Genomic DNA, 27,918 nt, shown 5'->3' with positions numbered 1-27,918 from the left:
TAAAACACTAATAATAAAGAGAATAGACAATAAATTAATAATAACAATATAGTAATAAAATATAGAGAAAAATTAAATATCAGTAGACAGAATTGTGAATGTGCATTTGTGCTATTTACAGATTATACATTTTGATAAGTTTGATAAGATATTAATAAATAAATATGTGAATTACTAAATTATTATAAAATTATTCATACAATTAAAAAGATTACAAATGACCTTCTCTAATGTAAATAACACATGACATCACCTAAGACAAATCATTATTATTTTTTTCTAAAATGTTTTAGATTTAAAAAAAATTTTTTACTAATTGTTTCACCCATAAAGTTTGCAAAATGATAAAACATGAACGTTAACGTTCGCATTTCACATTAAACATGTCTTTTAATATTCGCCTTAGTTAAAAAAAAACGTATTTCTTCTTCTTGGCTCCTCCTTTATCTCTAATCTATGGTTTGTACTGTGATAGCTTTTCTTTATTTTATAGCCACAAAGGAAATCATTTTTAGGAACGCAAAACAGAAACATCTCCTGTTCTTCTTGCTAGCAAGTAGTGACGACGAAAGCTTAGCTTATGAATATTAACGAGGTCTTTGAGTTGTCTGGGTAACCTTCCCGGTGCGTTCAATAATTAATATTCATGAGCCAATGCATGGTTCTTCTAACTGGCTAGCTTTTCAGGGGCCGTCTCTCTTTCAGCAAATCAGTAAGGTGTGTTGGGTAAACGTCACGAAGCCTAATTAATATTAATATAGTTTGGTCACGTGACGGATGTCCCATCTGTCACTCCAGAACTCAACTATAGGCGCGTGGTGGCATCGGAACTGACACCTGATTATCGGCCAGCATGATATTTTATGTTAATTTCTAAGGGATCGCTTCTGATTTCATATATTTTGCTCTGATTCTGAATTGACTCATTATTATTAACATTAACAGGAGATTAGAGGTATTGTGTCTCTTGCTGAAAATAGGTTATGGGTGCTGTGTTGGGGACCCTGATTAGTTGGGTAAGTCGGTTTGCTTTTTTATGTATAAATTTACATTTTGTTTAGATTTTAATGAAACTTTTCATGAATCAAAACATTTTATTCATATGTAATGAAAGCAGGATAGGTCAAGACAATCACCTGTTACTTACGCTCCTGCTTAACTGGATTATCAGTACAGAAAGAACTGACATAATGCAGGCATACATATAATTTAAGGTAATAAAACACTAATAATAAAGAGAATAGACAATAAATTAATAATAACAATATAGTAATAAAATATAGAGAAAAATTAAATATCAGTAGACAGAATTGTGAATGTGCATTTGTGCTATTTACAGATTATACATTTTGATAAGTTTGATAAGATATTAATAAATAAATATGTGAATTACTAAATTATTATAAAATTATTCATACAATTAAAAAGATTACAAATGACCTTCTCCAATGTAAATAACACATGACATCACCTAAGACAAATCATTATTATTTTTTTCTAAAATGTTTTAGATTTAAAAAAAATTTTTTACTAATTGTTTCACCCATAAAGTTTGCAAAATGATAAAACATGAACGTTAACGTTCGCATTTCACATTAAACATGTCTTTTAATATTCGCCTTAGTTAAAAAAAAACGTATTTCTTCTTCTTGGCTCCTCCTTTATCTCTAATCTATGGTTTGTACTGTGATAGCTTTTCTTTATTTTATAGCCACAAAGGAAATCATTTTTAGGAACGCAAAACAGAAACATCTCCTGTTCTTCTTGCTAGCAAGTAGTGACGACGAAAGCTTAGCTTATGAATATTAACGAGGTCTTTGAGTTGTCTGGGTAACCTTCCCGGTGCGTTCAATAATTAATATTCATGAGCCAATGCATGGTTCTTCTAATTGGCTAGCTTTTCAGGGGCCGTCTCTCTTTCAGCAAATCAGTAAGGTGTGTTGGGTAAACGTCACGAAGCCTAATTAATATTAATGTAGTTTGGTCACGTGACGGATGTCCCATCTGTCACTCCAGAACTCAACTATAGGCGCGTGGTGGCATCGGAACTGACACCTGAATATCGGCCAGCATGATATTTTATGTTAATTTCTAAGGGATCGCTTCTGATTTCATATATTTTGCTCTGATTCTGAATTGACTCATTATTATTAACATTAACAGGAGATTAGAGGTATTGTGTCTCTTGCTGAAAATAGGTTATGGGTGCTGTGTTGGGGACCCTGATTAGTTGGGTAAGTCGGTTTGCTTTTTTATGTATAAATTTACATTTTGTTTAGATTTTAATGAAACTTTTCATGAATCAAAACATTTTATTCATATGTAATGAAAGCAGGATAGGTCAAGACAATCACCTGTTACTTACGCTCCTGCTTAACTGGATTATTGTTTCAGTTACATCACGTCGATTACGTGTACAGGGTATATCAAAAAGGTTTATAATAATTTAATATAATATAATACAGGTGAGTACCCTTACGAAAAAATATGTTTATTCAGGTGTGCTATTAGTATACTTCTTTTAAACTAAAAATAGGAAAGTATACTTTTAGTTTTTGTCTACTTTTAGGGCTTTACGTACTTCTCAGAAATATACTTAAAATGACATTTAAGTATACTAGACTTATACTTAGAAAAAGTCTAAATATATTTGAGCTATAATTGTGCTCCTAGAATCCGTGTTTTCATTGTTATACTGTAAGGGTGCTAGTACACATCTTCTGTACAGAATTTCCAAAAAAACACAAGTGAAGAAGAAACCGAAACAACAGATGCTTCCACATGTAATCTAACACGATCATCAGACATAAAACAGCATCAAAACTGTGTAACGTTATGGAATAAAATGTCGACCCATGAAGAGGTAATAATGACTGTCAAGCTTTGGGGTGTTGATCGACTTTATCTACGTTTTGATTATCATTCTGAATCCAATTCATAGTCTTTTTTCAGCTTTTTGTTCAAAATGTTGTTTATTTCTTTATTTTTTATTTATGAAACTTATCCACATTCAAGTGTTTAAAAAAAGAATGCATGAAGCTAGAATCAAATGTTTTTGTTTACAAGCAGATACCCTGTTCTTTTGATGTTTTGTATGTTCAGATATTCATGTAACAAAATATATACAAATTAATACCTAAATGGGGACATAGTAGTTTACTTAAAGTATGATGTAAAGTTCACTTAAAGAAAACCTACGAGTATACTTGCAGTATAAAACTACTAAACTAGTAGTTTACTGAGACTATACTTCAAAGTGTACTAAAAATGCTACTACAAGTATTTAATTAGTAAACTATCAGTTTACCTATATTCACTTTTAGTATAGTTGCAGTACAAACTAAACATTTTGATGTAAACTAGTTGTGTACTCAAAGTTTACTACTGTTATACTTAAAGTATACTTATAAGTATACTAGAAAGTGGGCCAATTTAGTCCCAAGGAGTATTGAAATAGTACACTTACAAGTATACTACTAGTACACTGATATGTGTATACTTACTACATAAAGTATACTTAAAATATACTTGAACTTTAATTAAGTATACTTACTAAAATAAACTTGAAGTATACTACTTTTTGGTAAGGGTAATTGAGAACAATATTAACAGTAGATGAAATCTACAGAATAATGTTCAACACAGGTAAATTCTTGAGGATATTATTAAACACGTACTTCGTACACACATGTATTCTAAAGCAGTGGTTCTCCATCCTGGTCTGCAGTATTACAGCACTGCTCACAGTCCATGAAGTGAGTGAGTCCAACAATAGAGAGACGGAGGTCCAACATGAGCAAGACCACGGTTGGCAGTCCCTGTTCTACAGAATATTATTCATATGATTAAGCGTAGGTGAATTCTATGGAATATTATTACACAGGTCTATAAAGAATATTCTGGAGATTATTAAACACATGCACTCTAGAGATCATTTTTAATTCCTGGTGTTCTGGTGTGTTCTAGTGTTGCCCATAATAACATCAAGCACATGGTTTAGCTGCATGCCTTGTGCACATGGCTTCTCAAGGTGACAGTAGTATTAAGTTGTTTACAACAGACTGAGCTATCTCAGATCTCACATCAGCTGTTTTAAATCTGAGTGTCTAATTCATAAACAGTCTCTTAGAGGTCTTAACAGCACTAACGGTCTTAACATTAACATCTATCAATTCCATATCCAGTGTGCTTATACTTGCACCATTTGCTTTTAATACAGCAGAAAGTCTTTTTGCATAAGAGTCTATCATCTTGATTTTTATCCTTTTATTAATTCTTTATAAAAGAGCTCCAGATGGAATTTTTGTCTTTTTCCTTAAGGTTTCTTGCCTTTGCAACAATGCAGCATGTCTTCGATGCAGATGCTGCCCACAGATCAAGAAGTCTATTGTTACCCGAATAATGTATGCCTTCATCCTTTTGCTTGGTACCATCATTGCCTGTGTCCTGTTGTCACCAGGTGTTGAACAACAGCTTAAAAGAGTAAGAATGGCTTATTTTGAAGCATTAGAAATAATCCAATACCTCAAGTAATGTATACACCAAGAGGGGGGTTTTTACACTGTGTTGTAAGATTTGTGAAATTATTAACCAAATGCTCAAGAAGACTTTTGTCTCTCATGCCGAGATAAAATATTATGTAGTTCATTTGAAAGTTGGGGAAGTTTTATGGTTTAGCAGGAGGCTGAAAGGACTTTCATTTCTTCATTCTTAGATCCCTGGCTTTTGTCACGGAGGAGCAGGATCTGGTGTAGCAGGAATCGAGGCCAATGTTCAGTGTGAGATTTTGGTCGGCTATAAGGCTGTGTACCGGCTTTGTTGTGGCATGAGTTTGTTCTTTCTCACGTTCTCCCTGCTCACGATCAATGTGAAGAACAGCCGAGATCCCAGAGCTGCAATCCACAACGGGTTAGTCCATTAAGATGACGTGGACCAAAATCGAATTATTATAAACTTTATAAACTAGAAATTCTTCTTGTTGATTTGATTTACAATACATGTATATTTCTAAACCACAGTTTGCGGAATTAATACTTAGTATTTTGTCAGTTTATGAAACCACTGAGACATCTCTATATTTCATTAGGTTCTGGGTTTTCAAGATTGCAGCCATGGTTGCTGTCACTGTTGGTGCCTTCTATATTCCAGAGGGGCCTTTTACTCGAAGTAAGAACTGAACTCATTTTATAAATCTGATCTGATCGGTTGGCCATAATGTGAAGCTATATTTAATGTTTTTGTTGTTGTTGTTTTTATATAAATGTCATGAATACAATGTCCAAGTTGATATCTGTCATTAAATTATATCAGATATCACTGCAATAGGTGGTAGTTTATTAGAAGTCACTCTTGTTTCTGTGATAGTGCTCCGTAAAGAATAATCTTAGCCAATCGGATACCTTTCAGGTGAATCTTTGCCAGTGATGAGACTACATGTTAATAGTAAGGGTAAAGTGTTTGTGGAAATCCTTCATTTTGCAGCTGACCCTTTGCTAAGCCTCAACTTGAAGGGGTAGGTCACCCAAAAATTAAAATTCTGTCATCACCCTTATGTCTTTTGTTCATTTTCGAAACACAAATGAAGATATTTTTAATGAAACCTAAGAGATGTTTGTACTGCAGAAGGTTAATATAAAACATTGTAAAATTAATATTATAAAACGGATAGTTCCGGTCCTTGATTCTGATTGGCTGGGCCGCGTTCGAAGCTGTTGTAAATTACTCTATAAACACACACCTTTGTTTACTTCTGTGTGTTGCTCGGCAACCACTTTGTTGCAACCACAACTATTTCTGAGGAACTACATTGTTTGGTGGAAGAATACTGTTTTTATTATCATTACACTTTATTTGCTCTGTTTTATTTTGTGAAACCTTACTATGTATATGGAATAGCCGTTTAATAAAAGCAATAAGCCCCGTGAAGCCGTGGTTTACAGTGAATTTATAACAGCTAAGGGGGGTTTTAGGCACTAACAACCTAAAACCCCCTTAGCTGTTATAAAGTCACTGTAAAGCACGGCTTCACTGGGCTTATTGTTTTATTTAATTGAGTGGTTTAATCCAAACAGTCGCTTTATGGTGTGTCAGGGAAGCACGCTTGAGCTTCCATTTACCATGTGTGTGTGTTAATCAATGTTTATAAGCTCAAATTAATTATGTTCTTCAGATAAAGCGATTGTGTCTCTTCAGAGGACTTGGATTAAACATGTGGAATACTTTTACTATGTCTTTTCATACTTTTTTTTAAGTGTGATGAAAAGTTTGGTTGCATGGATTTTCAGTGGATGGACAACAATGTTTGTGTTCTGAACATAAGCCATGGACATTAGGGTGAGAAAATGATCATTTTTGGGTGAACTATCCTTTCAAAAGTGTAACTATCACAAGGTACAGCTCTTGCCGTCCCGTCATATTGTCAGACAAGGTTGTTGACTTTTCTAGTATAAGTATATGGAAGTCCTGTGTGTTTAAATCATTGCATGCTGTCAATTAAAATGTGTCAGCCCTCATTCCCAAATACACATGTATAACAACAGTAAGGACTTTAATTGTTCTAATTTTACTTAACAATTCCCGTCATATTGTCAGACAAGGTTGTTGACTTTTCTAGTATAAGTATATGGAAGTCCTGTGTGTTTAAATCATTGCATGCTGTCAATTAAAATAAGTTTCAGCCCTCATTCCCAAATACACATGTATAACAACAGTAAGGACTTTAATTGTTCTAATTTTACTTAACAAATTTTTTGAGCAGTTTATACTTGGCGGAGGATTTTTTTATTCTGTTTATTATTATTAATGTAATATCTTATTGAGCATTGCTTATGCATCACCTCTAGTGCCATTGTTCTTCATCATTTAGTTCAGTTGAATGGGCAAAGAAAAAACAGTGTTTTTTGCATGTTTTTGGAGGTCTTCATGAATCATATATGTTCTTTATTCTTCATGCCCAGCTCAATTTGGGTTTGCACAAAATCGAAGTTCATTTATGTCTTTTTCTTTAGTGTGGTTTATTGTGGGCAGCTGTGGAGCATTTTGCTTTATTCTGATTCAGCTGGTTTTGCTTATTGACTTTGCCCACTCGTGGAACGAATCCTGGGTTGAAAAAATGGAAAAGGAAAACCGAAAGAGGTGGTATATAGGTAGGTAAACATGTTACGTAAACCTATTTGTCATAATATGTATATTGAGTAATTTTACGCTCCTTCCTCCTAGCCTTGCTGTCAGTAACAGGAGTGAACTATATTCTGTCCTTCACGGCTGCAGTTCTCTGCTATAACATCTACGCTCAGCCAGAAGGATGCGTGCTTAACAAGTTCTTCATCAGCTTCAACATGTTATTATGTGTCATAGCTTCTGCTCTGTCTGTACTGCCCCGAATTCAGGTATTTACAGTTACAAGTGTTTTCTCTGAGACATTCGCTAGCCTGTACCTGACATATAAACGTTATTAAGCCACACAGTTGTCATTTGAAATGACATCTTATGTATATTTCATGTTTAGTGAATCATTTATGCTCCCTTTGTGATTTATAGTCCAGTGAAATGAGATAATGTGTATAATTCTAGGAATACCAGCCCAGATCTGGTCTTCTTCAGTCGTCCATTATGACTTTGTACACCATGTACTTCACCTGGTCAGCCATGACCAATGAGCCAGGTTAGCAGCTTCACAAAGGTTTTTATACATTTAATCTCTGTCTTCTGTCTTTGCTAAATTAGACCATGTGACTTGGGTTGAGTTGATATTCAGAATGTTTGACCTTGCTTTTAGCTGATAATTGGAAAGCTTGGAAAACTTACTTCAGAAGTTTGCTTTCAAATGGCTGAATTTGCTCAGTTTCACGATCTGTCGTTTTGTTTGTGTGTCCATCCCTCATCTCCAGACCGCACATGCAACCCGAGTCTGATCAGCATCTTCCAGCAGATCACGTCCCCCACAGTCGCCCCACTGGAGATGGAGAACCAGACTGCCGTCATCATTGTAGACATAGAGGAAACTGTGCCATCTGCCCCGTATTTGCAGTGGTGGGACGCTCAAAGCATCGTCGGACTGGCCATATTTGTTCTCTGCATTTTGTATTCAAGGTATAGTGTTTTTAATGTTATATATACAGTTGTTGTCTGGCACTCTCGCAATTTTTTCAGATAATTCATAATTTTCAAGTTTTCTCTTATTGCCACTTACAGTGCCACGGGCCTTAAACTTCATGATAACATTATGTATGGTGAAAACAGCAGCATCAAGGTCTTTGGAGATGTGCTTGTAGCCTTGAGATTGTCCATGCTTGGCTATGATCTAGTGCAGTGATGGGCAAACTGGGCCCTTCCAGGCCACTTTCCTGCAGAGATTTGATCCAACCCTGATATGACTCACCTGCCTGTAGCCTTCTAGTAGTCCTGAAGACAATGATTAGCTGGTTCAGGTGTGTTTGATTAGGGTTGGAGCTAACCTCTGAAGGAAAGTGGCCTGGAAGGGCCAAGTTTACCCACCCCTGGTCTAGTGCCTCTGTTTTTCTTTCTTTCATCTGTTCTTGTTTAAACAAGGTGACACAAAACAGGAAAAGTAATTGTTCCATTCTAAGTGGCTGAATATGTGATTTTTGTACTGTAGGCTCCTAACAAGTGTAATGTGAAAAGATTGGCTTCAAATCAAATTATTTGTAACTACTTCTAGAAGGTGCCAGCAATATTGTTTGTATGAATTAATTCAGGTATGTTTTGACGCTGGGATGCTGGTTTAAGCTGGTCCTTTGCTGGTTTATGCTGGTCCTTGCCAGCACATGATCAGCATAAACCAGCAAAGGACCAGCTTAAACCAGCATCAAAACATACCTAACCAGCATATGCTGGTTTTTTCAACAGGGCAAAGACTATGGAAGCCCGTTTCCGCCACTGAATAAAAAATAAAAGAGGTAATTGCAACTTTTTATCACACAACTCTGACTTTTTTTCTCAGAATTGTGTGATACAAACTCGCAATTCTGACTTTTTTCCCTCATAATTGTGTGATACAAACTCGCAATTCTGACTTTTTTTCTCAGAATTGAGTGATATTTAAACTAGCAATTGAGATATAAACTCGCAATTCTGACTTTTTTTCTCAGAATTGCGTTATATAAACTCACAATTGCGAGCTATAAAGTCAGAATTGCGAGATATAAAGTCACAATTGTGAGATATAAAGTCAGAATTGTGAGATATAAACTCGCAATTCTGAGAACATATCTTTTTCCCCCCTCAAAATTGGACTTTAACTCACAATTGCGAGTATATCTCGCAATTCTGACTTCATAGCTCGCAATTGTGTTTATATCACGCAATTGTGACTTTATAGCTCGCAATTGTGACTTTATATCTCGCAATTCTGACTTTTTTTCTCAGAATTGCGTTATATAAACTCACAATTGCGAGCTATAAAGTAAGAAATGCGAGCTATAAAGTAAGAAATGCGAGCTATAAAGTAAGAAATGCGAGCTATAAAGTAAGAAATGCGAGCTATAAAGTAAGAAATGCGAGCTATAAAGTAAGAAATGCGAGCTATAAAGTCAGAATTGTGAGATATAAACTCGCAATTCTGACTTCATAGCTCGCAATTGTGTTTATATCACGCAATTCTGCCTTTATAGCTCGCAATTGTGACTTTATAGCTCGCAATTGTGTTTATATCACGCAATTCTGCCTTTATAGCTCGCAATTGCGAGTTTATATCTCACAATTCTGTGAAAAAAATTTTTATTCAGTGGCGGAAACGGACTTCCATACAAGACAGACGTGTGGATGCCAGAAAATTTTTATTTACATTTTTTTAAACTGCCAGTAAAACTCTGGAACACATTTGAATAAACGCACATTATTTACTTTTACCTCCTACCTTTTTTTAATGGATAAGTTGGATAATTGATAAGTTGGACCAGATAACCAATAGCTCGCAATTGTGTTTATATCACGCAATTCTGCCTTTATAGCTCGCAATTGCGAGTTTATATCTCACAATTCTGTGAAAAAATTTTTTATTCAGTGGCGGAAACGGACTTCCATACAAGACAGACGTGTGGATGCCAGAAAATTTTTATTTACATTTTTTTTTTTTTTTTAAACTGCCAGTAAAACTCTGGAACACATTTGAATAAACGCACATTATTTACTTTTACCTCCTACCTTTTTTTTATGGATAAGTTGGATAATTGATAAGTTGGACCAGATAACCAACAACTTTGAAGCATGTATGGGAATGTGTCCAAGCTTTTGACTGGTAGTTTTATTAATTTTTATAATTTTAATTTATGCATTTAGCAAGCCAAAGCGACTTACAGTGCATTCAGGCTATACACTTTTTACCAGTATGTGTGTTCCCTGGGAATTGAACCCATGACCTTTTGCGCTGCTAACACAATGCTCTACCACTGAGCCACAGGAACACTAATAGATTAACAATCATTCTTGAAGACATTATGTTGAACACAACATAAGTATTCAGATGGGCCATACTAATGCTTATGCCATATAGAGCTTTAATTTATTTTTTCTTCACAGTATACGCTCTTCCAATACCAGTCAAGTTAATAAACTAACCTTAGCAGCTAAAGATACCACAGTCGTGAATGAAAGCTGCACAGTAAGTCCTGAGACAGCAGAAGAGGTCACAACACCAATTGTGGAGGACAACGAAAGAGACACTGTTCAGTACAGCTACGCTTTCTTTCACTTCATGCTGTTCCTGGCGTCTCTTTACATCATGATGACTCTCACCAACTGGTACAGGTGTGTGGTTCCCACTGATCACTGAAGTACGATGTAGAATTCTTGAACAATTTGAATAGAAAAGTAGAAACACACACAACAGCAGGCACTGTATATAATTATATACTGAATTATATAATTGATTTTTATTGTCAAACCAGTCCTGATGCAGACTACAATGCCATGACGAGCAAGTGGCCGGCAGTGTGGGTGAAAATCTCATCCAGCTGGGTCTGTCTCTCATTATACACCTGGAGTCTGGTTGCTCCTATGATTCTCATCAACAGAGACTTCACCTAGATGCATTTCTGCAGAACACCTTTAAAAATCAAGGTTCTCTTCCTTCGCTACGGAAATCTTTTTTTTTTAAAGAGTGTAATGTCCTACAGCCTTGATGCTCTTATGAAAATACTGTTTGGTTTTTATTTATATTTAATTGTTTATTATAATGTTTTTATGGATTTTATTTTTGGACCATTTTGCCTAATAACCTCAGCCTGTGGTTAGGATGCTCTCTGTGCCATCAGCAGGAATGACAATGTATTTTATATTTCTTCTATGTCGGCTTATTGCTTTAGATGAAACTTTTTTAATTTGTACTTTTGATTTACCGGTATGTTGAAATAAAGTGTTTTATTTCTGTTGGTCAGGCAAAATGTACTGATCTCACTATTTTTGTATCTTTACTGTATGTTTTGTTTTGTATAAAAATGCTATATTTTCATCAAAATCAAGGAGTACAGTGACAAAAATGCATTATTTCTAATACAACAAGAGGCAGGAATGCAACATTGAGGATGCAAATATATTTTGGATAATCATCAAATAAGTTGTATTTTTGTACAACCAGAACAAATCTTGTATTACATGTACAATGTATTAATGAATTAACATTAGTATATTTAACAGTGTATTTACAATTATGTTTTTTTTTTTATTTGGAGATAAATTGATAATATGAACATTATATTTGCATGTTTTTGTCATTGTTTTTATACCATCACAGCAGCTCTACCTTCATGTTTCTGTACAGACTACATCTCATCCCTCTCACCTAACGCTGCTGTGATGTTTCCTGATCTTCAAGCAGAAGGATGCAATGCCTGATGAAATTTCTTTGAATAATATTAATCCTCAATTCTGATGTGTGAGTTTATGTTTCCACTTTCCAGGCTGCATCACAAGGACTAGTCCCCCAACTGAACCTGGTTTCTGCAAAGGGTTTTTTCTCCATCTTTTTCTCCTTTCTCCGTACAATCTGTATGTTTTAAAGCACTACTGTATATAAATAATGCTAATTTGACTTGACCATCAGTCATGAATGTCCAGAAACGGTATATTACTGATTTAAATGCACGTTACAAAGGCGAAACGTGAATCCAGTTTTTTTTTTTATTGGTTTCATTCACAGGTCTTGGAAGCACACTGAACATGTTGATGTATTTTTAGTAGGGCTCAAATTCAGCTGCCATTTTTTGGCAATTATTATTGCACTATATTAACTAAATGTAACCATAGATGAAGCAGTACAGTAAGGAGAAAAAAAAATTCAACAAATTAATTATAAATCGATCAGGTTGGCCAGACATCAGTGGATTTCCACGTGTTTGAATCAGTCTTCAGTCGAGGGTGTGCATTTGTCTATTATGCACTCAAACGGAATTGGAGAATTTGAGTTTAAAGCATTCATTATGTTAATGTTCACTGCGTCGAAAAACCTTACACATTCATGTACTTCAAAGACTACATTTCCAACATCAAACTACAGCTGTAAGCTTGAAGCAAATCCTGTGTGAAACCATTTCAATGCCAGAATATACGGTGTAATGCACTTCATCCCACCATAGACCTCTTCCGACCTCTCAATCGAACTTCATCCAGTTTTTTGATGACCGCGGAGGACTTTTTGGATGAAGCAGTGTAACTTTTCAGAAGTCTCTCAAATAAAGTCTCTGTTTTGGGATGAGTGCTGAGAAAAGCTTTCTCCAACACGTACAGGTCAACGCCTTTATCTTCTGGTAGAGCAGAAATATAACTCAACCCAAAGTCAATCAGAACCAGCTTCATGTTCTGGTCTTCAGCTCCACTGACCAGAAGCATGTTGGAGGTGGTGAGATCACCATGGATGACATCTTCATCATGCATCTGAGCCAGGATTTCACCAATCTTGTCTGCTAGAGTCTGGAGATGCTGTGGGTTTTGTTCTGACGCTTGAGCCGATGCAATGTGGTCTCTTACTGACACCGAGTGAATAATATCCTCCAAGAAAATGCAATGGGTGGTGTAGTCAACAAAATAAACAACAGGTGCGTTGATACCTGGGACAAAGGAAACAGAAGTCGATCATATAGTGTAGATGTTAATTACGCGTACATTTGTTCGTTTAGCAGATTAATAGTCTTAATATTTATGCATGCACTTATTTGCACTCATCAAAAAAGTCATTTGTCACCCCGCAGGACCCTTTAAAATCAGCTAAGAGGCAAATAGGCATTTAAAAATATTCATAATAGTTATTTCCCGTGTTGAAGCCTTAAAGGGACAGTTCACCTCAAAATAAAAATTCTGCCATCATTTACTCACCCTGACGTTGTTCCACACCTGTTCTGTCTTCTGATTAACACAAAAAGATATTTTGAAGGATGTTGGTAACCAAAAAGTTGATGTTAGCCACTGATTTCTACAGTATTTTTTTTCTCCATATTATGCAAGTCAATGGCTACCAGCAACTGCTTGGTTACTTACTCAAAATAACTTATTTTGCATTCAACAGCTAAAATTAATGCAGGTTTGGAACAACTTGAGGGTGAGTAAATAATGACTACATTTTCATTTTGCATCCATCCCTTTAAGTAGTGCTGGGCGGTATACCGGTTCATACCGAATACCGGTGTTTATTTGTGTTATGGTATGAATTTTTAAAATACCTATGTCTATACCCAAGTATGTCGTTAAAACAACGTTCGGAACGCGACACCGTTTGAAAGGGGTCCCTTTTCACTGTTGCACTGTGGTGAGGGAACAGCTGTATGTGTTACTAAGCGTGAAAGTTCAGAAACTGAAGCTGTAGAACTAATAGAACGTGATGACACAGAAGAACTCATCCACAATATCCACATTGACCGCCACAAATATCCACCGCCCCCGCGTCTCACACACGAGCTCGACTTTAGCACTAGATTTAGCAACTTTTTAATTTCGAAAAATACCGTGATATAAATTTTTGGTCATACCGCCCAGCACTACCTTTAAGTACATGGTCTTGTGACTTTTTTCTTCCTGATGTTTTTAACACTTATTGTGATCAAGGTTAAGATTCGGTTATTCTTTCTTGAGCTTATTGTTTAAATAATGTACCGTTTTTGATTAGTCGAATAAATATTTAACTTAATTCAAACAAGAATAAACATACAAATACAAAATAAAGCTCTGTATTCTGCCCTACAAATTTAGAATTTCAAATAAATTCCAGTATAGTTTACATGTTTACAAATATTCTGCTCTCTTAAGTTTTGGGCTACAGATGCTGAGAAAAAAAAAATATGATAGAGACGGAGACAATATTATTTTATGCCCGTCAAATAGGTTACTTCTTGACTGCGTATTGTACACAGTTGACTGAAATGAGAAAGATTTATGACAGCAGTCGCTTGCAGCGTGCAGGCAGGGTCCGCTGTTGTCGTGCACTGACCTGCTCGCCTGCATCGCAGTATGGATCGCACCTCCTGTGTGGTTCTGCGGCGCGTCAGTTTCTCATCGACTTCAGGGTGGCGATATAATTTTGGGAATCTCTCTTTGATAATCACGGACCGACCCAAAAAGGTACCTCGATAGACACGGGCTTCCGCGCCCTGTTTAATCATCTGTGCTGCCTTTAAATACGAGGGGACACTCGCTTTGACGGAGTCTGAGTGGGCCATGTTCCACCCTAAGCCTGCGACACACTGCCATGTGCTCTCTGCTTCCGGGAAAGAAAAAAGGCTACTTACGCTTCTTCTTTTATTCTAAACACAAGCGCATACCGCCACCTACCGTTCTAACTTTGTATTTGCATCATGCCAGAGCGCAGTCCTATTCATAACCATTTTACATTTATAATCTACGGTGGCCGAGAAGTGCAAAGCAAATCACAATTCTGAAAACAAAATAACAAATTACAAACGCAAATGCAAGTCTAAAAAACAAAATAACAATTCAGAAAGCCCAACAACAATTCAGAAAACATTATAACAAGTCAGAAAACACAATGACAAATTCGAAAACAAAATAACAAGTCAGAAAACACAAGGGAGAAAAAAAAAAGTTTGGCAAAAGCGGGATCGAACCCGGGTCGATCGCGTCAAAAAGCCATTGTCAAGCACTTAACCACCTGCGCCACTGGAACTGATGTTTTTTAGCCACTTTTAACTAAATGTAAATATACACTCCGTATTTTTTATTCCATAGTAAGGGCAATTCATACAATACATTTAAACTGAGCTACTTTAATACCATCTCCGAACTTTCTACCACGACTCTGCTGTTCTTCGGCTGGTTCTTCCTGTATACATTGATTGACAGATGTCTCGTCCAGTCAGCGGTGAGTAATCCCAAACCAATGGCGCTGTCTCAAACTACACCTACCTCTTCCGGTTTGTCTGATTTGTCGTTGTGTTTTCTGACTTGTTATTTTGTTTTCGAATTTGTCATTGTGTTTTCTGACTTGTTATAATGTTTTCTGAATTGTTGTTGTGTTTTCTGAATTGTTATTTTGTTTTTTAGACTTGCATTTGCATTTGCGTTTGTAATTTGTTATATTGTTTTCAGAATTGTGATTTGTTTTGCACTTCTCGGCCACCGTAATAATCTCTTACTGCCTTTCCCCCACATTTTAGTGTCGTTGGTTTCTTCCTCGCCCTATAATCTTTAAAAAATATAACTGACATAGCTACTGTTAACTATTACCCAAACTCCCATCATATATAGTGCATTTTTTACCCCACAGAATCACTCCTCACTTTTCTCTCTTCCACTCATCTATTACAGATAAACACGAAATGCTCTAGTATTGCTATGACACAAATGTTTTAGCAATTTAGAATTTTTGCAGTGTAGTGTCTGAATCTAATAGGCTTTTTATGTCGACTTTAAAGATTCTCTCATCAGTCTTCATGACAGGCTGTCTGATTTTCTGGTGAAACTATTTAAATCAAAGATTGAAAACAAAGATAATGCTATTAGATTAATTATTAATTAGTTTGATATTTACTATATGATTTGAAGGTGTTGGTAAGTACGACATGCAGTTACTGTGATAAGATGAATGGCATCAGAACGTCTTTATTTAGGAAGGCTCAAGGAGTCGCTCAGTTTAAGGAAGGGTTCAGCCTCCTGCCACGTCGCGCGACTTCCTCGGATGAACAGACCTCAGCTCTGAAAGAGGTTCCAAGAAACTTTGCCAGAACAAAAAGCAGACGAAAAAAATAACTATGATGCGCCACAGTAGCGATTCCCTTCTACAGTGACTATGCGGACCGCGTATAATCTTAAACAATGTACATTTTGATTCAGTCAGTTTTCTATCGGGATAAAACATCTGGTCTGAGGGATGTTAATCGGTCTGAGGTGAGAAGGCGGGCTAGCGGTAGCTACGTGTAGTCGTCTAAATGAGTGTTTAAACGGTGGAAGCATTGCCAGCCTCTTTTTCCCACTTCTGTTTTAAAAATAACGGGTTGGTCTTGCAGATGTTATTCTGTCGATTTGACAGTGGCTTCAGAAAACTTTAAAGCAATACATAAATCCCGCAGGCTTCGAGTTTCGTGCGGACAGAGCTGCAGTCAGAGACATCAGCTGCAGGTTATTTATAGCTAATTAGAAACGCACTCAAGCGATCCGCTCTAATGAAATCAATAGCGCCGACACGGGAGTTGTCATGGTGACAGTGTCCTGAATCAAGCATAGGACGACTAGACAACTAGAGGAACTTTAAACCTAGCAGTTCCCATTTGCTATGTTTATGTTTTGGAAATAGATTATATTCCACAGACTGGTTGCGTATTTGATGAGCCAGCATCTGTTAAAAAAATGGGTAAGTGTTAGACCTGTTCGATGCTTATTTGCGTTTTAGCATGTAAAGTATTAAATTGATTATCTCAATAGCAAACAAATACGACAGATTTTAATATCAGTTATCTGTTTAGAAATATGTATACCCTGCATGGTGATATTGCTGTACTTAATCTAGAACAACATGTATAATTATTATAAAATGCAGGTCATAGTTTATGACCGTGTGTATGTTTCCTATTTCTTGTAATTTAAGATCACCTTCTGAAATATGACTTTTTCTACTTTTAAACCATTTGTATATAAACATAATTTTAAATTGACGAGTGTTCTGAAAAGCTGGCCTATCGATCAGGATGATCTACCAACACTATATTTGGAGTAATGTGGGGCTGATGATACACGGGGCAACTTTTTGAGCAATGTTGCCATCAACGGGCAACCAGGTGAGACACAGGGCCCACGACTGATCTAAAGTATCCAGATAGAAATGTGTTACCCATTCTCAATGGGAAAGTGCTCAAGCAACATTGCTCAAAAAAAGTTGCCTGGCAAAATTGCTCAAAAAGTTGCTCCGTTTATCATCAGCCTTAGGGTTGTAGGTTAGTCCAGTCACGTAAAAATATGCTACCCTTGGTGGCAGCACATCCCAGTGCCTGAGGATGGTAGTACATGTTGTAATTTTATACATTACTTTTTTAAACTGCTGGTTTTCTCAGAACACCAAGAAAAGTCCTGGTTCACCCTACACTCTTAATTCCAAAGGGATGCAATAGAAGAACCATTTGGGTTCCACAAAGAACCTTTCTATTAACAGTTCCTAAAAGAACCATTTTTAGTGTGAATAATATTTCAATAATCTGAAGAAGCTTTTGTGCAGTGGAAGGCTCCATGGATGTTAAAGATTCTTCATGGAATCATCAATGCTAATAAGGAACCTTTATTTTAAAGAGTGTATGAGCAGGCCAACCCAGCTCTTCTGTGTTCTCCTCAAGTTATCTTCTGTGTTATTTGTGTGCTACTTTCTCTTTTCTAGGTTGTTCTGTCCTGGTGCTCACTATCATTGCATCCACTCTTGGTGGCCTAGTGTTCGGCTATGAGCTTGGAATAATATCCGGCGCTCTGCCGCAGCTTCAAGCTCAGTTCCATCTGGGTTGTGTCCAGCAGGAAGCCATGGTTAGCGCTCTACTGATCGGATCATTGTCAGCATCTGTGATTGGTGGCTGGCTGATTGATCGTCATGGCAGGAGGACATCCATTTTACTGAGTAACCTCCTCATTTTAGGAGGCACCATCATCCTAACTACAAGCATATCTTTTTTGGCATTGGTGGTTGGGAGGGCCATCATTGGCTTTGCAATGAGCATTTCTTCCATGAGCTGCTGCATCTTTGTCTCTGAGATGGTTGCTCCCGAACGCAGAGGGTTGATGGTTACCCTGTACGAAGTTGGAATTACAGTTGGGATCTTGTTGGCCTATGCGGCCAACTACGTTTTATCTGGTGTCCAAGCAGGATGGAGGTACATGTTTGGACTTGCTATTATACCATCTCTCATGCAGTTGGTGTCCATTAGGTTTTTACCTCAGACAACCGGTACCTCTGAAGGCCTCGTAACAGAGAACGATAGCCAGCAATCTGATAGATTAGCAGGGGAAATGTCGAATCAGCACCCAACAGAACAAGTTAAATATAGTGTGTTTGACCTTTTCAAAACCAAAGACAACATGTTGAGAAGAACCGCCATTGGTCTTGGGCTGGTGCTCAGTCAACAATTCACAGGTCAGCCAAATGTCCTCTTCTACGCTTCCACCATCCTTTTCTCTGTGGGATTTCAGAGCAACGCGTCTGCAGTTCTTGCGTCAGTGGGTCTGGGTATAGTCAAAGTCATTGCTACTCTGTTGGCAATGATATGTTCAGACAAGGTTGGTCGAAGATCACTCTTGATTGGTGGATGCACAGTGCTGGCTATAGGATTGATACTTACTGGTTTCTTGTGCAGACAGTCAGTGATTGATACAACAAAACAATGCACTTCATTAGAACCACATTCAAATTTGACCTCACCGGCTGAAAATCAAGAAAACATGGGCAACATCTTGGTCAATCAAAGCACTCCATCTACTGGGCGTGAAACACATGATTCAAATATTTCTTCACACTCAGAGGACATGTATAAGTGGATTATTTTTATCTGTATGATGACAGTTGTGAGTGCCTTCTCAGTCAGCTTTGGACCAAGTAAGTTTTCTTGGAGTGATACCTACATTTACTGTAGTTAAAGATGCAGTGCCACTGGCAGCACCAAACATAACTGTCTTATCAGTTTGAGTATACAGTTAACATTATCTCCAGTGTGTTTTGATAAACATTTGTCAAAACAGTGATGTCCAAATAGCTGCTTGGTGCATCTATTGGCACAGAAATTCCATCATCTACCAATGTTTCATGCTATACAACAGCTACTACTTTAATTGCATGAAACTGCATGTTTGGTTCACAGTGACATGGCTTGTGCTAAGTGAGATATTTCCAAAGGAAGTCAGGGGAAGAGCCTATTCATTCATCAACTGCTTCAACGTGGGGGCCAACCTCATAGTTACCTTTTCTTTCTTGAGTATAACAGGTATGCACAACAACCACGGCCACACACAAAGTCAGTTGTCATCATATGAAATGTATTTGCAAATAATTTATCAGATTTCAACGACTCTCATTTTTCTCAGATGTGATAGGCCTATCGGGAATATTCTTTGTGTATGGAGTTATCGGAATGGCAGCAGTTGTGTTCATCTACCATAATATGGTAAAAGTATGATAATATGGTTTGATATATATATATATATATATATATATATATATATATATATATATATATATATATATAAAAAATGCCACAGCATTGCCATTTATACGGGACGTCCACAGTGAGAGGAGCTAAAGACACTGCTGTGTGTTGAGTAAAGGCGATTGGTGTGACCTGACGTGAGCTACAGTAAACAGCACCAATACACACTCTGAACTACGGCCACAGCTGTATAACGGCAGTATCATTTCACACTTGAGAGAGGATTTGCTCATTGACTGCTGACAGAAATACTGTGCTACCGCATGCTTCACTTGCTCCAAATAGTCCATCCATTTTCAAGTAAAGCTAAGCTGTTTAATGGCAGGACAATGTATGTAATATCACACGTGATGATTCTCTTTCTGTGAATAAGCTCTCAAACACATCCTGCGCACTTTTGCCTGAGGTGAATGCATGATGGTGAACATCTCATGATGAAGTGCATTCAATTTCAGATAAACTCATGCTGCACTGCCGGGTAAACAGGGCTTGTGGTGCCGAAGAGCTCTATGTAACAACAGTCCCAGAGATCCTCAGCAGGTTTGATGTGGACTGACGGGTACGGTGACATCACTGAGCGGCCCCCGTGGCTGCAGGCACTGGAGTGTTTAGGCTGCTGGGAGCCATGAGAATGGGGGAACCCGTCAGGGACCCTAGAGCTGTGGAGGCTGGAAGCGCAGCTATTCCTAGTGAAGTAGACGGAAAAAAGAGGAATCTTATTCATGCTTATTTGGTGCTCAATAAACATTTCTTATTGTCAATGTTGAAAACATTGTGCTGCTTAATATTTTTCTGGAAACCATGATACATTTATTTCAGAGCTCTTTCAAGAAAATCCTTGATGAATAAAATTTGAAAAAACTATGGAAACTTCCGCCAAGAGTTAAAAAAAAGGTAATTGAAACTTTTTATCTCACAATTCTGACTTATTTCTTGCAGTTCTGAGTTTATATCTCAAAATTCAGACTTCAATAAAAGACTGAATCGTGAGATATAATCCCCAAATTGCATAAAACGTAAACTTGCAATTCTGAGAAAGTCAGAATTAAGAGATATAAGCAATAACCTTTTTTTTTTTTTATTCTATTGTGGAAAAAACATAACCATGAGATATAAACTCAGAACTAAAAGAAAAAAGTCAGATGTAAACTCGGAATTGCAAGGTTATGTTTGCAGTTCTGAGATTTAAAAAAACTGTGAGAATAAAGTCAGTTGTGAACTAAAAAGTCACATTTACCTTTTTTTTTTTAAGTTGAATTCCATAAAGAATAGCATTCATTAGTTACCAATGTAAAAGTGTTTTGATCACCTTTGAGTCATTTGATCTATTAATGCATATTTTGCTAAATAAAAGTATTAATTTCTTTCTTTGTTTAAAAAAAACAAACAAACAACAAGAACTACAACAAAAAACCTCTCTGATTCCAAACTTCTGAACAGTACCTGACCAGGTCCACTTACTGGCACAAAGTTGTAAAGTACAAATTAATTTGCTTATAATTTTTAATCAGTATAAAAGCATAATTCTGTTGTTCTTGATTGTGTGAACTGTGCTTAAAGGAATTTTCCAGATTTAAAGCAAGTCAAGTTCTATGGACAAAATCTAACAAAAATGTGGGTGTGTGTTTTAATAATCATATCATTATAATTACATTTTAAAGCATGCAAAGAGTTTGATATATGCTCGGTAGCTCACCTGTTATCATAGTGGCAGTGCTCACTGCAGTGTTAGTTGTTGGCACAGTAGTTGATCCTGCGATGCGAGACTGATCTTTCACAACAGGGACTAAGGCAAGGGGCAAGATTTCATAATTACTTAAAAATACTAATATTTGTTAGTGTAAATGTATAGAATCAAATGAAAATCTCTTCATAGTAATTCAATAGACCTGGTGCTAATGTAATATTTCAAATGCTATTACAGAAGTAGGGGTGCTCCATGGCCTCTCTTGCAGTCAGTCTGGTCTGATGGTCGTAACGCAACAACTTGTCCAGAAAGTCAAGAGCGTCAGGACTGACCAAGTGTTGGTTTTCACTGTGAACGAACCGCTCCCATCGCTTACGGGAATGTCTAACATGAGGTAAATGTAAATTGGCTGAAATCAAATTAAAGAACACCGTGCTAACAATGCCAGGTTATGAAAGGAAGAGGCATACGGAGGACTCACCTTCCCAGAATGTCATTAAATCGAGGCTCCAGCTCAATGTTGTATTTATCAATGCAATCATAAAGATCTTCTGTCCCAAGAACTTTAGCTATTCTCACCAACTTTGAAGAAATAGGAACATTGTAATTAATTCAGTCAATACAACTCCAAAAGTAAAGACCAACAACTGCATTCATTTATGTTACAGTGTTCATGTTACTATATATTAGAAATACTTGAACTTACTGTATTGAAATTCAATACAGTGTTATGTTGCAAGCACTGCACTTTGTTGTAAGAGTTCATCTTTTTTAATTCCACAGTCAAGTCCTGTTCATGACAAGAACAATAACTATAACCATACGATGTCCACACCAAAGGACAATAACGCTCTGTTTATTATGTGCACACACTGCAGTTTATATAGTCTACCGCTTTAAAGCAGCACTATGTAACTTTTGGCGCTCTAGCGGTTAATAAACAGAGCTGCACACATCCCGCGGAAGAACATTCCAACCGGAGCTTCTTCTCTAAGTTTACGTCTACGGCGATTCACGCAGGTATGTGTTACTCCGCAGCGGTGAAGACCCGACCAGGCTACAATAGTCCAAATATAAGTACTTATTATAAGTGTACCGTAGTGACTCGGAATAAGACAAAAACACGGTTTGGAAGATTAATTCATGATGTACTCGCTCATTATATACATTTTGCAAATTTTTAACACAGAAAAAGTTACATAGTGCTGCTTTAAATGCGTGAGCTTTTTAAAGTTAGGTGGATTCTGATTGGCTGTCAGTGTTTTTTAAAATTGTTTTATCAACTGGAAAAATAAAAAATTAAAGTGATTCCAGCGATATTGTTCCTCTGTGTCGTTATTCTTGTGGATTTAGAATGATTATTAAAACTTTATAATTACAGTTATTGTGATAACATTTTTTTTACAGTATGTGTACTTTTTATTTTTTAAAGTACGTGTACTTACAGTGTACTTACCCTAAAAAGTACTGGTAATATAAGGTAACTACATGGGTTAAGGTTTAGGGTTAGTATTACCCAGTTATTATAATTGATATAATACGTACATGTTATGTACAAGCAAAACAGGACTGTAAAATAAAGTGCTGCCATTATTGTTATAGTTATCGTCCTTGGTGTTAACAGGCCTTTAGTACTGGTTCTCTACTGCTTTCTATTTTTTTTTTAAAGCAAACATGGTTAGAGTGTGGCAATTACCAATGGTAAAAGTAAATAGGGACAATGAGTTTTATTATGTGAGGCTTATCATTTTATAAAAGCACACAATATTCCTTTAATTATCAAACAACTGTCCACTGAACTATCCATTTATCAAGTTCCCGATTATACTCACCTGGTCATAGTTATCATGCCCATGGAAGAATGGCTCCTTCCTAAAGAGCATACTGGCCAGCATACAACCAAGACTCCACATATCAAGACTGTAGTCATACATCTGGAATGACCGAATACAAGTGATTTGTTTCAGATTTCCAAATGCTATTGCAATTTTTAAAGAGGCGTTGCCAGTTTCAGCAAGTTTTAAAGGTTGTAAAGACTTTTCAAGTGGCTCACTAGACATTTTAATCCCTTAGTAAAAACAATTTAAGCTATATTTTATAAAATATGTTTTCAGTTAGACATCTTTATGCACAGATGTGAAGTCTGACCTGGTAATCTATCAGTAGTTCTGGTCCTTTAAAGTAGCGAGAGGCGACTCTGATGTTGTACTCCTGTCCTGGGTGATAGAATTCAGCCAGTCCCCAGTCAATGAGACGCAACTGAAACATGAGATGAAACTCTGTCTGTCTGTTTGTCTATCTGTATAAATAATGCTGTAATGCTATACTGCTGCATACATGCTAATGATAAGTATACATGCAGCAACTTCAGTGGCTTATTGAAACTTTAAACCTCCAAGCAAGACTCTATCTTATGCTTACATTCAAATGTTCCTTTTTAGAACTACGCAACATTACTTTATACTTTGATTGTTTTTAATAATTGTTTAAAAACATATTTCTACACAAATTAAGATTTTTAACACAAACCGTTGCAGTCTGTCAGTCATATAATGGAAGTGGATAGGAATCGTGGCTTTGAGAGTCAAAAAAACATACACAAACAAAACCAAATTAAACCCTGTGGCTCGTGACGATACATTGATGTGTAAAGACACGAAACGTTCGGTCTGTGCAAGAAACTGAACAGTATTTATATCGTTTTTTACCTCTGATTCAACGCAATGTTCAACATCCGGTGAATGTACGTGCTCTGGCATAGTAGACATAGACATATATACTATATATTTCTATGTCTACTATGCCAGAGCACGTACACGCGTCATGATGTTGGACATTGTGGTGTGTAAGAGGTAAAAAATATAACACAAAATACTGTATTTAATATAACATAAATACAGGGTTTAATTTGGTTTTGTTTGTGTATTTTTTTGACTCTCAAAGCCGTGATTCCCATTCACTTCCATTATATGACTGACAGACTGCAACGGTTTGAGTAAAATTTTTTCGTTTGTGTTCTACTGAAGAAACAAAGTCACCTACATCTTGGATGCCCTGAGGGTAAGCAGATAAACATCACATTTTCATTTTTGGGTGAACTATCCCTTTAACACACACGCTTCTCAGTATAAAAATCACAGTCAGAGGTGACACAGATGCACAAAATCTACTCTTTTTTACTCTTTTCATTTTAATTTACTCTTTTTTTAACTATCCCTTTAACAACATATTCTTTAAAGGTACAGATAACTCTGGACGGGTACACCAACATGCCACATTTATATGCCTTCATTTTCATAAAGAAAGGCACGATAAACAGCGTGTTTCTGCTTCCACTCAAAATAGGCATTTTCATAATGATATAATAAATGATCTGTGGAGTATTTTGAGCTGAAACTTCACAGACACATTCTGGGGACACCAGAGACTTATGTTACATATTGTAAAAAGGGGCATAATATGTCTCCTTTAAAGTGTACAAAAACTACCAAATCACTTCAGACAATGTATCTAATCAACTAATTTTTCCATTACACTAGCAAAGTGTGTCACTTTGTCACTCATAAAACACTGACCAAAAATCACAAAGAGGTAGCATATTATGTTTTTTGTAACATTTATTTAAAAAACAAGAATGCCAGTGTCAACTGTTTAGAATTCACTGCAGCATATGTCACGCGGTCTATGCTTGAATTACAGTACAACATTATTCCTACGTGTTTCCCTTCTGCATAAATGTAATGAAAGTCTAACACCTGACTGTGTTGAAGTGTGTCACTTTGTCACTCATAAAACACTGACCAAAAATCACAAAGAGGTAGCATATTATGTTTTTGTAACATTTATTTAAAAAACAAGAATGCCAGTGTCAACTGTTTAGAATTCACTGCAGTATATGTCACGCGGTCTATGCTTGAATTACAGTACAACATTATTCCTACGTGTTTCCCTTCTGCATAAATGTAATGAAAGTCTAACACCTGACTGTGTTTAGCTTCTCTAATTGTTTTGATACAATTTCATTTTCTAAATTTTCAATATATTTCAATATGGTATTACTCAAATGTGTTTTGAATTTAAGTGTAACAGTTTTGAAAAGAGCATGTAAAAGTGCAAATTGGCCTGTAGGTTCATAGAGATTTAGTGGTGGTTGTGTCTGGGTGAGAAAAGAATTCATGTAATTTGAAAGCTGTAGTCACTGAATTTATTCTGTGCTAAAGAAATGATAAATGATCCACAGTTTAGTCCACATACACTACTGTTGTGCTCACTATGTGAAGGGTTTTGAAAAAGTGACCTAAGTATTGAGTAAATTGGTCCTAACAATTGTTTTAAAAAAACAAAAACTGACTGAAACAGCATGTGATCAGCCAACAATATCAAACAAAATTTATGTTGAAGGCAAAACTGAAGTCAAAAGAGCTCTTCTACAAGCATTAACTGCTAATGGCTCCAGAAGGGCAAGTCTGAACCGCATCAGTGAAAAGAGTACAATAAGAACAGCAGAAGCATTTAATCAATGAACTGAAAAGGAAAAACAAAAATGTGCAGGGCCCCTGATAATCGCCTCTATTTAGTCGATTCTGGTAACATTCCTGGAGCTTTTCCTCAAGGGCGAAAAAAATGTAACACAAACACAACATGAACGTAACAAAACTATGCAAATCGATTGTGTTCGCCACTTTAAAAATGTTACTGCTTCTAATAAATAAATATTCTAATTAAAAAAATTGATATATTTTGTTATACATACCCCCACTCAATAACATGCGATTCATAATCCCAGTATTCTCTGGGCCGTTGTGTGTTGACCTCAGCGTAGACTCTGGCGCGACTCGCCACAGGTCCTGACATGACACACAGTTCAGCACTGTGTTTACTATATTGCAAATTAATTATCTGATGAGAACAGTTTTGCAGAAAGTGCTGGCTACAGGGAAGGGGCCATAGAAGATGGAAGCACCTCTGGATGGCTGTGGGGAAAAGTAAATCAAGTGGTAAATCTGAGACTTTGTCAAGAGGATATTATTTAAAGGGGTCCTATTATGCTTTTTCACTTTTTCAGCTTTAGTTAGTCTGTAATGTTGCTGTTTGAGCATAAAAAAGATCTGCAGAGTTACAAAGCTCAAAGTCCACTTCAAAGGGAGATATTTTATTTAACAGAAATCACTTTTCAAAAACTACAACGAACGACTCGTTTGGACTACAACGCAGACAAAATTAAGACTTTGTAAAAGAGCATAATAGGACCCCTTTAAGCTAATTCACAACCCACACATGTATATTTATGTGTGTGTGAATAACTTTTGCACCAACTCTGTGTCACCTGTAGCAAAGCTTTGCATTGATTAGGTTGTGTTTGAACTAAAAATTTTAAACTTGATAAAGTTAAACACCCAATTTTATTCATCAATTATTTATCTATTTATTCACCCTCAACCTCATTCTTCTGCGGAATACCCCCCCCAAAAAGTAAGAATTTTTGGTTACCACTGACTTCCATTATATGGACAAAATCCACTGAGACCTTTCTCAAAATATCTTTTTGCATGTTCCACAAGGAAAGAAAGTCAAAACAAGTTTGGAATGACATGAGGATGAATGAATGATGACAAACTGCTCATGTTTTTTTGAGTGGACTCTCTCTAATGTATTTGCTTCAGTATAATGAAGATCCTCAATAAGAACTACAGTAAAATTGTTTTTTTAATACCATGCAAATACAGTTTTTTTTTTTTTTTTTTAAGTTTGCAGTTAGATTAGCATTTTCTCAAGAAAATACCAGTACTTGATATAAAGCAAAAGGAAAGCATTTTTAAAAAATTTTCTCAGAAAAGGAAAACTGTGGAATAGAACAAAAGAGCCAGCTGACATCATCAGCTAAAGCAGACAGAACATTATGACATCTTCAGCTTTCCAGACGCTGAGTGTTTGAATGCTGAACATTCTAACAGTGCAAGTCAATGGAAGACTTTCAAACTTTAATGTGAACTTTGATTAAAATATATGAAGTTTAAGTCAGGGATAGCTGTTTTGATTTTACATTTAAATTTTACATTTGACATCTATTTAACATTTAAAAGTGGCAGATACAATTAAAGTAGGAGTACATAAAGACCAATGTTACATTTATATTATTTATGCTGTATAACCGCAGTATAATGGTTAAAAAAAGCTATATTCATCCGTTTCATTCACATGACTTTTCCACTCAAGCAACATATGTGTGGCCATTAGCAGGGCACATTATTGGATTCCAAAAGACATGAGCAGAGGTAAACAAGAAGAAACATCATAAATGGTTTAAATTAAGTCAATCCATCTCCATATAGCACCGGTATATAAATTGTGGGTTAAATATATATAAATGTCCATGAATGTTTGTTTTGGTAGGTTCTTTGTTAACTTGGTTTCTGGGACCTGGTATGGATCAAATCCAGTGATCGATGTTTTTCTTGGTTCTCTGTTCATGTGTTAGTGTGTCATCTAACAAATACAAATTACTGTACATTTTTTATTTGACATTTCTAGGGTTTCATTTTTTCTTATCTGAAATGGTTTCTACATAAAGATCAGCAGGAATATGAATAGGCC

The 27,918-nt window shown here is 36.3% G+C and overlaps 4 protein-coding genes across 8 annotated transcripts; 2 read left to right on the top strand and 2 right to left on the bottom strand.

Annotated features, from left to right (window-relative positions):
* The first annotated feature begins 798 nt into the window (after positions 1–798).
* serinc3 (serine incorporator 3) lies at positions 799–12,282 on the top strand. 5 transcript variants are annotated; one of them, XM_016240996.1, is made up of 11 exons: positions 991–1,016; positions 3,728–3,807; positions 4,321–4,482; positions 4,715–4,908; positions 5,087–5,166; positions 7,008–7,145; positions 7,219–7,388; positions 7,573–7,663; positions 7,890–8,091; positions 10,540–10,767; positions 10,908–12,282. In XM_016240996.1, exons 2-11 carry the CDS (start codon positions 3,793–3,795, stop codon positions 11,044–11,046), a joined length of 1,419 nt encoding a protein of 472 aa, XP_016096482.1. In that variant the 5' UTR covers positions 991–1,016; positions 3,728–3,792; the 3' UTR covers positions 11,047–12,282. The 5 variants fall into 5 exon arrangements, with proteins under 5 accessions (XP_016096480.1, XP_016096482.1, XP_016096481.1 ...); XM_016240995.1 differs by lacking the exon at positions 991–1,016 and adding an exon at positions 2,025–2,234; XM_016240994.1 differs by lacking the exon at positions 3,728–3,807 and having other exon boundaries at positions 799–1,016.
* Positions 12,171–14,810, bottom strand: tp53rk (TP53 regulating kinase). Its single transcript, XM_016240999.1, has 2 exons — positions 14,438–14,810; positions 12,171–13,064 (listed from the first exon to the last, which is right to left on the bottom strand). Exons 1-2 carry the CDS (start codon positions 14,664–14,666, stop codon positions 12,580–12,582), a joined length of 714 nt encoding a protein of 237 aa, XP_016096485.1. The 5' UTR covers positions 14,667–14,810; the 3' UTR covers positions 12,171–12,579.
* A 1,206-nt stretch (positions 14,811–16,016) lies between these two features.
* On the top strand, positions 16,017–19,607 carry slc2a10 (solute carrier family 2 member 10). Its single transcript, XM_016240970.1, has 4 exons — positions 16,017–16,813; positions 17,828–19,030; positions 19,293–19,415; positions 19,516–19,607. The coding sequence occupies exons 1-4, from the start codon at positions 16,810–16,812 to the stop codon at positions 19,605–19,607; spliced, it is 1,422 nt and encodes a 473-aa protein (XP_016096456.1). The 5' UTR covers positions 16,017–16,809.
* Positions 19,608–19,678: 71 nt separating this feature from the next.
* csnk2a4 (casein kinase 2, alpha 4 polypeptide) lies at positions 19,679–23,592 on the bottom strand. Its single transcript, XM_016240969.1, has 6 exons — positions 23,473–23,592; positions 23,157–23,258; positions 21,806–21,906; positions 21,560–21,708; positions 21,334–21,423; positions 19,679–20,323 (listed from the first exon to the last, which is right to left on the bottom strand). Exons 1-6 carry the CDS (start codon positions 23,590–23,592, stop codon positions 20,208–20,210), a joined length of 678 nt encoding a protein of 225 aa, XP_016096455.1. The 3' UTR covers positions 19,679–20,207.
* Positions 23,593–27,918: the final 4,326 nt, after the last annotated feature.

The sequence above is a fragment of the Sinocyclocheilus grahami genome, unplaced genomic scaffold, assembly GCF_001515645.1.
Source record: "Sinocyclocheilus grahami isolate Dianchi unplaced genomic scaffold, SAMN03320097.WGS_v1.1 scaffold606.1, whole genome shotgun sequence".
NCBI lineage: Eukaryota > Metazoa > Chordata > Actinopteri > Cypriniformes > Cyprinidae > Sinocyclocheilus > Sinocyclocheilus grahami.
This window is presented reverse-complemented; position numbering and strand designations above follow the sequence as displayed.

What these genes read in the sequence shown, in the direction of transcription:
- serinc3 (XM_016240994.1), top strand. Translation starts at nt 984, where the DNA reads ATGGGTGCTGTGTTGGGGACCCTGATTAGTTGG. An exon ending in CTGTACTGCCCCGAATTCAG is followed by an intron (nt 7,389 to 7,572) that starts GTATTTACAGTT and finishes GTATAATTCTAG; the next exon opens with GAATACCAGCCCAGATCTGG. An exon ending in AGCCATGACCAATGAGCCAG is followed by an intron (nt 7,664 to 7,889) that starts GTTAGCAGCTTC and finishes CCTCATCTCCAG; the next exon opens with ACCGCACATGCAACCCGAGT.
- tp53rk (XM_016240999.1), bottom strand. Translation starts at nt 14,666, where the DNA reads ATGGCCCACTCAGACTCCGTCAAAGCGAGTGTCCCCTCGTATTTAAAG. An exon ending in ACTGCGATGCAGGCGAGCAG is followed by an intron (nt 13,065 to 14,437) that starts GTCAGTGCACGA and finishes CCTTTGTCCCAG; the next exon opens with GTATCAACGCACCTGTTGTT.
- slc2a10 (XM_016240970.1), top strand. An exon ending in CTCAGTCAGCTTTGGACCAA is followed by an intron (nt 19,031 to 19,292) that starts GTAAGTTTTCTT and finishes TTTGGTTCACAG; the next exon opens with TGACATGGCTTGTGCTAAGT. An exon ending in TTCTTTCTTGAGTATAACAG is followed by an intron (nt 19,416 to 19,515) that starts GTATGCACAACA and finishes CATTTTTCTCAG; the next exon opens with ATGTGATAGGCCTATCGGGA.
- csnk2a4 (XM_016240969.1), bottom strand. Translation starts at nt 23,592, where the DNA reads ATGTTTCAGTTGCGTCTCATTGACTGGGGACTGGCTGAATTCTATCAC. An exon ending in GGCATGATAACTATGACCAG is followed by an intron (nt 21,907 to 23,156) that starts GTGAGTATAATC and finishes ATTTCTTCAAAG; the next exon opens with TTGGTGAGAATAGCTAAAGT. An exon ending in TTTAATGACATTCTGGGAAG is followed by an intron (nt 21,709 to 21,805) that starts GTGAGTCCTCCG and finishes ACCTCATGTTAG; the next exon opens with ACATTCCCGTAAGCGATGGG.